The sequence below is a fragment of the Nestor notabilis genome, unplaced genomic scaffold (genome assembly GCF_000696875.1).
Source record: "Nestor notabilis isolate BGI_N333 unplaced genomic scaffold, ASM69687v1 scaffold29700, whole genome shotgun sequence".
Classification (NCBI taxonomy): domain Eukaryota; kingdom Metazoa; phylum Chordata; class Aves; order Psittaciformes; family Psittacidae; genus Nestor; species Nestor notabilis.
This window is the reverse complement of record NW_009910280.1, coordinates 2537-13856: the sequence shown is the minus strand read 5'-3', so window position 1 is coordinate 13856 and position 11320 is coordinate 2537. Positions and strand designations below refer to the sequence as shown.

General features: G+C 50.7%; 1 protein-coding gene across 1 annotated transcript; it reads left to right on the top strand.

The window, feature by feature from the left end:
* Positions 1–3: 3 nt before the first annotated feature.
* LOC104401432 (YTH domain-containing family protein 2-like) lies at positions 4–10762 on the top strand (the record flags this gene model as incomplete). Its single annotated transcript, XM_010009305.1, is given in 3 exon segments — positions 4–260; positions 262–643; positions 10664–10762. Coding segments are annotated over 3 exon segments (663 nt in total), but the record flags the coding sequence as incomplete, so codon positions are not given.
* Positions 10763–11320: the final 558 nt, after the last annotated feature.

The following is an 11320-nucleotide window of genomic DNA, read 5'->3' as shown; positions in this document are numbered from 1 at the left end:
CGGAACCGCGGCAGTGGCTTTGGTCAGAACGGGGTGGACGGTAACGGTGTGGGACAGTCTCAGGCCACTTCTGGTTCTGCTCCTTCTGAACCTCACCCGGTTTTGGAGAAGTTGAGGTCCATCAACAACTACAACCCCAAGGATTTTGACTGGAACCCAAAACACGGCCGGGTTTTCATCATTAAGAGTTACTCTGAGGACGATATCCACCGCTCCATTAAATACAACATCTGGTGCAGCACAGAGCACGGCAACAAGAGACTATCGCTCCATGAACGGGAAGGGCCCTGTTTACTTACTGTTCAGTGTCAACGGTAGTGGTCACTTCTGCGGAGTAGCAGAAATGAAATCTGCTGTGGACTACAACACGTGTGCGGGTGTGTGGTCCCAGGACAAGTGGAAGGGACGTTTTGATGTCAGGTGGATTTTTGTGAAGGACGTTCCTAACAGCCAACTGCGGCACATCCGCCTAGAGAACAACGAGAACAAACCAGTGACCAACTCCAGGGACACTCAAGAGGTGCCTCTGGAAAAGGCTAAGCAGGTGTTGAAAATCATTGCCACCTACAAGCACACCACCTCCATCTTTGATGACTTCTCACACTATGAGAAACGCCAGGAGGAGGAGGAAAATGTTAAAAAGGTAACTCGTGTGTCTGTCTCAGCCGTGTCCTGCGGGGCAGGAGGTGGAAGAGGGGCTGCCTTGTGCTGGGCTAAATCCAGGCTGTAAAGGCACGGGCTTGTGAACAAGCTTGGTGGGCGTCACTCTGCCTCTTGGCTAGCTGCCTGCTCGCTCATGGAAGCTGCTCCCCTAATTTTGGGGTGGGAACGGGTGCCAGGAGCCCGGCAGAGCGGTGTGAGGAGGCTTGCCCAGGCCCTGCCTGCAATCCACTGCCTTTTGGTTGGTCTGAATCTCCCAAGTGCTGGGTTCTACACACACTGTATTCCTGTGCTATTGTCAGCTCCTGCATGGGAACAGTTTGAAGTAGGAGATTGTGGGGGGAGCTTAGGGAGTTGTTAGGAAACAGCCGGAGCTTTGAACAGCCGCTTAATCCACCCCTACCCACCGTGTGGTCAGTGTGACAGATACTTCCCACTGCTTGTAAATCCTTCAGGAACACAGTTCCTGTCCCTCCCCAGGCAATCCATTCCTATGCTTAATTACCCTTCCTGTTGGAAGGCTTTGTCTAAAGCCCAACCTACACCTCCCTCGCTGCAGCTCAGGTCTGTGACTGCTTCTCCTCTCTCTGGTGGATGCCACTGGGTCATTCTGCTCCTCCTGGCAGAGCTTGGCTGGGTCTGAACTGGGGGGCTCTTGCCTGCGTGGGCCCTGCCTGCAGCAGCACTGGCTTGTCCATCACCTCCAAGCCTGCTGTCATTGCTTCATCAACAGGAGGATTGACAATTCTGCCCAAAATTCAGTGATCAGTGGGCTTTGAATCTTAGCTGGTGTTAGTCCCTGTTGCTGAACCTCCCCATCATTGGGGTCTGGCTTGTATTTGATCAAAACAGTCATTACAAATGAGCATTTACAATACCTAAAGGGGCTACAAGAAACCTGGAGAGGGGCTTTGGACAAGGGCCTGTAGGCACAGGACAAAGGCCTGTAGGGACAGGACAAGGGGAATGGCTTTAACCTGCCAGACGGGAGATTGAGATGAGCTCTGAGGCAGAAGCTCTTCCCTGTGAGGGTGCTGAGGCGCTGGCACAGGGTGCCCAGAGAAGCTGTGGCTGCCCCATCCCTGGCAGTGTTCAAGGCCAGGTTGGACACAGGGGCTTGGAGCAACCTGCTCTAGGGGAAGGGGTACCCGCCCGTGGCAGGGGTTGGAGCTGGAGGAGCTTTAAGGTCCCTTCAACCCAAAGTGTTCCATGATGAGCAGAGCTTTCTGCTGGTTTGCCAACTTTTTGGCAATCTCTTTAGTTTCCGCAATGGGTAATTTTCCACTCACCGGTTGAAGAACAGCATCAAGAGCTGCAGCTGCTCCCCACAACAGTGAGCACAGGTCTTAATCTCTTCTTAAGTTTATTTTCACTTGCAGCATTGCCTGTCTAACCAGCATCACCCATAAACTGAGGTGATCACATTTTGCCACCAGTCCCCTGCCACTTCCAGCACTTGAAGCAAGGATGTAAGGCAGGAATTAATCCATTGCAGGGTGTGGAGGTGGCAGCTTGCTTTTTGTGAGAACCTGAGCATTTTGCATGCCTTCACATCCCTGAATTGTTCCCCTTGGTATCCAGCCTGTCCTCAAGTGGTGATTTCTCTGTTGCTGAGGTTTTGAATGCCATCAGAGATCTAGTTCTGTGCAGGACATCCCGGGAAGCAGGACTTCTCATACACTCCAGGTCTAACTTTAGGCACGGTGGGAGAATGGAAGAGAAAATATTGCTAGAGGATGGATGGATGGATGGATGGATGAATGGATGGATGGGAAGAGTTAATACTGGGTAAATGTGAGCAGAAAGGAAGAGCAGCAGAGTGGGGAAGGCTGGGGGGAAAGTGGACAGACCGATGGTCTCTTCTGCTGGAAAGCTGCTGCCTTTGCAAGTTGTGGTGCCTGAAAATCAGTTAGAGATTAGAAACATGGCTTAGCAATTGTCTTAGCACTCCAAACCATCTTTATCACCTTTCCCATTGCATTTTGAAGTCTCCTCCCTGGCTTGCTTCAGTATCTCTTGGGGATGTGTTAGCATCTCAGGGGCAGCAGCAGCAGCTGATGGGCATTCAGTGCACAGCGCCTGCTTTCTGAAGGATGTGGATTCCAGTGTGGCACTGCCCTGCAGCAGCAGTGTTCTTTGAAAGGAAACTTGTCATCTGTGTCTGCAATCCACAGGCAAGGAGGGAGTCTGGTACATAACCCCTTGGTGTGTGCTCTTGGCCATTTACTTATTTGGTTGCAATATCTCCCTTGTAGCATCTCAGGCTTAAACCAATCCATCAGGAGACTGGAGTTGAGGCACTGGGATGTTCAAATGCTGCTCTGGCAGCAGCTCCCTGCCTGGGGCCTGTCAAGCTGCTCTTGTGTTAGGGAAATCCCATTGCTACCAGCTCTTTGTCCCTGTCACCAGGCTTTGGTGACAGGGTGTCCATGTTCTGCATTCCTGGTCCTTGAAGCTGAAATAGACAGTTCAGGGTGGAAAACACTGAAATCATGCTCTTGCTCGTCCTGGCGTCAGAGGCTGCTCTCCATTTCTTTGGAGTGTTTTGCTTTGCTTTACTTGTCCAATTCTCCTAAAGGGTGGATGTTCTCCTGTCCCCAAATGCTGAAGCTGACTCCCAGTGTGATCCTACCTGGAGCAGGTTAAGACTTCTGGAAACCCATAACAGCTGCTTTCCTGGCAGAGCATGTCGCCAGCTTCTGCCCTGTGAGAATGGCTTGATCTTCGTTTAAGAAACCCAAAACAACCACCACCCAAATCCCAGCCCATAGTAATGCACTTGGATTTCTGGGAATGGTGCAGTGACCCCAGTGTGAAGATCTCGGATTGGGATCTGCTTCCCCATGCAAAGTTCACAGCTTGTGTTTTGTGGACAAACAATACATGCAAACTCTAAAGGAAGTTAATGGTGATTCCTTCTCCCATGGTCTTGCCCAGGGATGGGATACTTGTTTCCTTGCAGGTTCTAGGCATTTTAGGAAGCGTATCCCATGAAAACCAACCCTGCCCTGTCCCTTCCAGGCTTGGAGCACTGTGCTGTCAGGTTTGCTGTTGATCCAAGATTCCGCACTGGGACTTGAGGCAGGGTGAGCTGTGCAGGATGGAGTGGGGGGTTGTGGGTGTTCTCATGCTGGGGTATCCCAGGAAAGGTTTGATTCCCAGATTGGAGCTGCTGTTCCCAAACATGAGCTGCTTTGTATCTCAGCTGCCACCGTCTACTGCTCGAAGGGGAGTATTAACAGTGGCAAGTGTCACTGTCCCCCTTAGAAAAGAGGACTTAAGGGCAAACTAAGTGGTGTTTTAGGAGCCTGTTTGGAAGTGTCAGACTATTACCCACTTGCTGTCAAAAATGAATGGCTTTGGATGTATTTTGCAAGGCTCTTTATTTCTTATCTTCCTCATTTGTAATGTCAGAGGGGAGGGGAGAGCATGTTCCCTGCAGGATGGGCTGGCGCTGTTCTCCTGCTGTTCTGGTCATCCTGGCTAGTGCTGCCTTTGTTTTGGCTTTACCATATCCACCAGGCCAGTGTTCCTGACTACAAGACTGGCTTCCTGGGCATTGCATATCCAGGCAAAGCCAACTGTTCCCTGTGACAGCAAAGGAATGCTGCCTGCACTCCCAGCTCCTTTCATCCCGTGCTCCCAACCAAGGCTATTTACCTTTTCCTGCTCCAAATCTTGGCCATAGTGCAGTTTGATGGATGCACCAGGACAGAATTCCCTTGCTTCAAATACCCTCCACTGCTCAGCAATGCACCCAGTTCCTTTCCATTTCCTTCCAGGCCTTTTAAACCCTGTACATCTGTGTCCACGCTCATGTATTTGCCCAGCAACAGAGGAAACAGAAACCAAGCTGCTCCTTGGAGCTTCGTACTGCCTGTTTGACAGAAGGAGTTCTTTGTGCTTATGATATTTTTAAGCCAGCACTCCAAAGCCCCTGACAGCATTCTTGTGTATTTTTGGTTGTGTTCTAGCTTTGTTTAAAGGCAGGAGAATAGTGGAGGGGAAGGCTTAGCTCTGGCTGGAGCTCTAATCCTGTTGTAAGACAGGGAACGTTGTTTCCTCATCCCTAAACCAGGAGCAGCTGGGAGCCATCTCACTGCAACTAAAGTGGAAGTTGAGAGGTGGAAGAGCAAAGCCTAATGTTGAAAATAGACTTGTTGAAGCGGATTTAAGGAGCTGTCGAGTTTAAAACTGGGTTTGGAGGACTGGTAATGGGATTTGGGGTGGTTCTTTTCTGCTGGGTTAGATGCAGTGAGGAGGTTTTGCACCTCTTTCCTGTATGGCCTTGAGCAGGGGAAGTTTATTTCACATCCTGGCCTTAGGAACTGACTCCAAACTCAGCTGGTGTGGGCAACACTTGGAGTCCCCTCCCAGCCAGGTTATCTTCCCCTTGGCTGGGTGAGTTCAGCTCCAGCTGGGGAGTACCCTGAGCTGATCCTTCTCCTAGATACGTTCATTGCCTTCATTCTGAACATACTGAGGGTGCTGAGGCGCTGGCACAGGGTGCCCAGAAAAGCTGTGGCTGCCCCATCCCTGGCAGTGTTCAAGGGCAGGTTGGACACAGGGGCTTGGAGCAACCTGCTCTAGTGGAAGGTGTCCCTGCCCGTGGCAGGGGTTGGAGCTGGAGGAGCTTTAAGGTCCCTTCAACCCAAACCAGGCTGGGATTCTGTGACTTCAGATTAATGTCTCTCTTCAAGACATTGCTCTTCCCTGGTTAAAATTGCCTCTGTGGAGGGTTTGCTCTGTGACAAGACAGTGTGGAAGACAGCAGCAGTGGTGGCTTCATCTGTCTTCTTTTCTCTCCCCTGCAAGAGCTGTGGGTAACTTGCTGACACTGATGGTCACAGCTACTGCCATGGGCTTGGGTTTCAGGTTAGATTATGAACAGCTCCTTCTGCAGAACAAGTAGTTTTCCTTCCAAGAGCACTATTTGCCAGGCATCCTGTTCAGTGACAGCACCAGGGTACGGTCCTCTGCAGCTCCCTGGGTTTTCTGGTGCACAAGTGCAGTGGGTCACAAGATGTTGCTGAAAGCTGCTTAGAATCCCAGGAAACCTGTTCAAGTCCAGTGGTAGGTGAGCCTTGCATCAATGCACTGCATCAAGAATAGCTGAATGCACAATGTTCCTTACTTGTTCTTAATGAAAATGTCATTCTGCAACAGTTTTGGGGCTGAAAGAAGATACTTTCTTCTCTGTCTCATGTGAAGTGTTATGTGACAGGTACTCATTTAGCAAGCTGCTTGTTCTGTTCTCTGCTGGCATTTTCACTGCAGTTATTGCAGTCCCCTCATTTTCCTGGATGGTCTTGTTTGTACCTGGCGCTGGTTGTACCATCTTCTGGCTTTTAGGTTATGAACCTGTGCCTTAGTGGTACCAAGTGCTGGCCTCTTGCCACAGAGCAGTGCCACCCTGCTTGTACTGCTGCTCAGTCACCCAGGGCAGGCTCTGCTCACAGGACTGGCATTATCCGAGCTGATGACTCAGGCAAATCCATCTCCTCTTGTCCTTTCAGTAGATGGAATACTGGGGTTGTGTGTGTGTTGTAGCATGAAGTATTTCTTCTGCCTTATTTGGGATTTAGGCAGGATTTTAGCCTTAAACACAAGGACCACCCATAAGTCTGTCCAGTTCCGGTACCTAGTGGGAGCCCAGTAGTGCTCATGGAATGCCACTGGAGTCCTCCCAGGCTGCTCTGTGTGGCTCTTGGCATCGAATATTCCTGTCAGCTCTGAGTTTTTCCACCATTCTACTCCCTGCATGAGTTTTGGCCTGTGGGACATGGCTCTCTCTGTGGGAGGGTGATTATACATGTTTCTGGGAATGGAGCTGCTTGCTTCATGTGAGCCAATTCTTGGCTCAGGGATGTGAGTTGGCCCCTTTTGGAGTTCTGTGGATATTTGGGTTTGCTCCTTAAACCAAAAGGTCTTTCCTGCTCTGACAAAGTCACTTTTATTTGTGTATCTTCATTGTTGGGGACGAGCTCTGTTATGTGGCTGGGAGGTAGCATGAAGATGTCTGAGTTTAACCACATCACTCTGTGATTTTCATCCCCTTTCCTAGGCAAGACAGGCAGGGATGGAGCTTTTCTCCCTTAACTGGGCCTTGAGCTCATCCTGCTGGGCACAGCTGAGACAATGGCCTGCCCTCACTCCTGATTTCTGAGGCCTTGGAGACATGGGCATGTGGAAATGTGCTTTGCTGCATTGCACCCCATGTGTGACAGGCAGTGGCATTGGGAGGAGAATTCCAACAGCAAAATACCATGTCGTGGGCAGAGTTGGGCTGTTGAGCAAGGGGTGTGATAAGCAAGAGTGTGTGTGAGTGTCTTCAGGCCAGGGTTTGCTTGCTGGCTGCCTCAGCCCTTTGGGCAGCGATGCTGGGAGCAGACTGGACTCCAGTGAAGTGGTCTCTTGCTGTTCCTTTGTGGGTGAGTGATGCTTTTTGCTTTAGGAGCTTCTCACTTTGAAGCTCAGGCTGCTTCCTGGCCTGCTGCACTGTGCTCCAGGTCAGCCAGGTCCAATTAAACCACGTCGATCTGCTGCACAGCTCTTGGCTCTTCCCCAGACCCTCCCTTTGATGATAACCTTTTATTCCCTCCTCTGGAGTGTGGCAATAAGATCCTTACCTTTGCCCGAGGAGTGTTGAGGTTGGATGTTGGTTGTTAACCAAGGCAAGAGCCTCTGAACAACCGTGCAGCTTTCTCACCTCTTGTCAGCATTTCTGGGGACAACCTTATGGGCCTTTGTTGTTGTTGGCTCCCTGCAGTGTGAGTAGATAACTTAATCTCTCATCTGCCTTTTCCACCAGCTCCTTCAGTTGCTATGGTCAGGACCTGGCATGTGACATTGCTGCAGCCCCCAGGGACTGAAGTGGCTTAAGCAGGATGATTCCAGAGGGCTCCCACTTACAAGAGAGCTCGTCTGAGCCTGGTGCCTCTAAACCCCAGCCCAGCAGCACACTCACAGTGATGGGCTGGTGTCAACACTTGATCTGAGCCATGGCATGTGTCCTTCTAGTCATCAGCGTGTCACTTGGCACTTCAGCCAGCTCAGTGCCATGGTGCTCCTGCCCTGCCAGTGCATGAGGTCTTTGATAGATGGAAACAGGCTTTTTCTTGCTCCTCCCACATGGATCAATAAGACATGGCTCAGGTCTAATGAAATTGAAGCCAAAGAGAAGAAAACACTTCCTGATGGAATCTCTTTGCTCTCCAGGGACTATGTGCCAGGGCAAAGCCCAGTGTGTGTGTGTGTGTGTGCACAGATGCTGCTCTGCCCTCTCCTGGGCTGTCCTGTAGCTGTAAGTTACATCACCCCACAGCCCATGATTTCAGGGCAAGGAGTCATGGCTTCAGGCTGAGAGAGGAGTACACTGAGATGAGCTCTGAGGCAGAAGCTCTTCCCTGTGAGGGTGCTGAGGCGCTGGCACAGGGTGCCCAGAGGAGCTGTGGCTGCCCCATCCCTGGCAGTGTTCAAGGGCAGGTTGGACACAGGGGCTTGGAGCAACCTGCTCTAGTGGAAGGTGTCCCTGCCCGTGGCAGGGGTTGGAGCTGGAGGAGCTTTAAGGTCCCTTCAACCCAAACCAGGCTGGGATTCTATGACCCAGAAAGGACGAATGTTTGCAACATCACTGACTGTATGTTCTTGTGGATCTCTTGGCTTCTTTGCTATGACCTAGGTGCTCACTTGTTACTCCATAACACCCCAGGGACCAGGATGTGTTCATGGGATCTGTGGCAGTTGGGCTGGGGAGATCAGACAGTGTGAAAGTCCTTCAGGCCCTGGCTACCACCCTTTCCATGGAGGAGACAGCAAGAGAGTGGTTGTGAATCTTCCAGCAGCGGGTGAGGTTAGATGCGATGCTGCATTTTACTGTGGCAACCTCCTGAGGACACTGTTTGCAGCCCTGATGGAAGGGAGAATGGTTCTGTGGCAAGCTTGAATAGCAGGAGGTTCTGAACAGCAGACTGGGTTGATAAAAACTGGGCTGTAATCCACCCTGAAGTTAAGATGTTCACTGTGGTCCCCTCTCTAGCGTGGGACCATCTGCTCTAACCTCTTCTGAAGGTGGTGCCTCAGGAGCAGCTTCACCTTCCCAGCAGGGAGACGTGACTAATCAGGGTCCATCTGGTCAGCTAATAGGGTGATGTGCACAGCAGGACCCTCAGCCACTGCCTGCAGCCAGCCCAAGACAGCAGGACGTGGTCAGAAAGGGGGTGATTGAACCTGGCAGTGGCTTATCCCGCGTCTTCCCTGGGATTTTTTTTCAGGAATGTGTCACGCTGCCATCTGGCCTTGTTGAACGTGAGGGGCTGAGCCAGGCAGCAGGGGAGGAGCAGGACTTGGCACCTTCCTTCTGGTTTGTGCCTTTCCCTGCAGCGCTGGGTTTACTCTGTGTTCAAAACCAGCTTTGCTTCCACCTTTGTACTTGGATTTTTGTTCTTGTGCAGTGGTGATTTTTTAGCACCTGCAGCACATTTGGACAAACTTAGTGGAGAAAGAGGGGAATGAAGCTGACTTATGTGGGGCACATATTCTTCAAGAGATGTGTGCTTTCATCTATCCTTCTCCTCAGAAGCCGTCCATCTGTGCATGGCATCACACAGGGCTCATGCAGAGGACTTGGAGCTGAAGCCTCCTTGGGTCACCATGTGCCTGGGGTATTGTTTTGAGCTGAATGCAAGGCACCTATTCTTAGAAACCTTTTGGGGATGTTTCCTACCAATAGACAACTATCGATGCTGTTAGCCCAGGAAGGAAGCTTCCTGGAGACAAGCTCTCCCTGGGTTTAGTGGTGGCAGAGGACACTGTTCTTTTGAGCTACCTGCATGCTTCTGGAGGAGAAGGTGTCTCTGCTCACCAGGTTAACGTGGGGCAGCTCTGCTGCTGCCCTGACATGGGGCAGCCTCCCAGGGAAGCATCCTGAGCTGAAACAACCATTCTGAGCTCTCTCAGTGTCCCTTCTGAGGGATAGAAGGGAGAATCCATGTCTCACTCTGCCAGTGGGCACCTCCTGCGAGTATTGCTTTGCTGTGGAGGTGGGATGGACTTGGCATCTCTTGAGGCTGGGTTAGGTGGTATCGGTTCATCTGGAAATGGCACTTTGAGTGTGGGATGGGCAGCATCTCTTAACCTTCTGGAGTAATGTAGACACTCTTCTGTGTTAAAGCTTCTCTGCTAAACCACAAGCACATAGTCCTTGGCACAGGAGAGGATGTCGTAGCCCTTCCTGCCTGGGTGTATCTGCTGCTGTGCTGCCTCTTGGTGCAAATGTTCGTCTGGACAACGTGTTCCGTCAGTGCTGGAGGAGAGATGGGGATGACTACCAAGGGGGTAGAAGGGACCTTAAAGCTCATCCAGTTCCAACCCCCTGCTACAGGCAAGAACACCTTCTGCTAGAGCAGGTTGCTCCAAGCCCCATCCAACCTGGCCTTGATTGCAGCAATGACAGTGACTCGCTGTTTTTTCACCAATTCTTCCTTGGTTTGTCCTTCTTGGTTATTTTATTGTTTCTCCCTGCTCTTTCTGCTGGTAAACCTCCAGCTTGGAGCACATTGGTGATGTCTGTCCTGGGAAAAGTCCGTAACTCCATGAGCAAGGAGGGAGGATGAGGAGCAGAGCTATGGTATCAATACCCCTTGTAAAGGGGAAATGTGCTGAGCTGCTGGACCTTAGCAGTGGAACATATCATGGTGTCAACCACACACAGCTCTAGTACCTCCTCTGCAAAGAAACATCCTCTTTCTCCAGGGAAGGATGTCCCATCCCTGGCAGTGTTCAAGGCCAGGTTGGACACAGGGGCTTGGAGCAACCTGCTCTAGTGGAAGGTGTCAGGGGTTCGGAACTGGATGAGCTTTATGGTCCCCTCCAACCCAAACCAGGCTGGGATTCAGTGGTGTGGGCCAGGCCTCCACTGCAGATCCATGTGTCACAATGATGCTGTGAGCAAACAGGGAATTAAAACTGCTCTTGTCTAACATGTTCTTCTTTCCTTTTGCAGGAACGCCAAGGCCGGGTCAAGTAAAAGGCCGTTGCCTTCCCCCAGAGACTGCAGCAGAGATTGCATCCCAGCTACCTGTCAGAGAGAGAAAGAATGAGCAAAACGGAGCCCAGAGAGAATTAGGACTTTTTTGTTTTGTCTTAATTTCATTGACTTCAAAAAGACTCTTTCCAAACTTTCAGTTGAAAAGGAAAAAAGGAAAAAAAAAAAAAAACCAAACAAAAAATATTGGAATTTCACCAGACATAGGACTCAAAAAAAAAAAACAAAAAAACCACAAAAAGGACAAAAAAAATCCCTTCTAGGTAGAGTAGAGGTAAAAACTTGTCCCTTTTCTTTTGGCTTTGGTTGTGATTTCCGAGCATCCGCTTTGGGTTTTGTCTTTTTACTATGTTGTTTTGGGGTTTTCAGGGCCAGAAGTGGCATCTGCCTTTTGGTTTCCTCTCTCATTTTTAAGCCCCAACGCTTCCCTTCCACCCCCTTTGCCTCTCCTTCCCCTGGTTCTGACATTTGCACTTGGGACACCAGTTGGAACATCCACCGCTGCGAGTGGAATAACGTTTGTTCTTTCTTCCCCCCCCCCCATCCCAACCCTGGCCTGGAAGAGGAGGAATCCAACGAGGAAGTCGGGGGTTTGGCCTAAGAAGAATTGAAGAG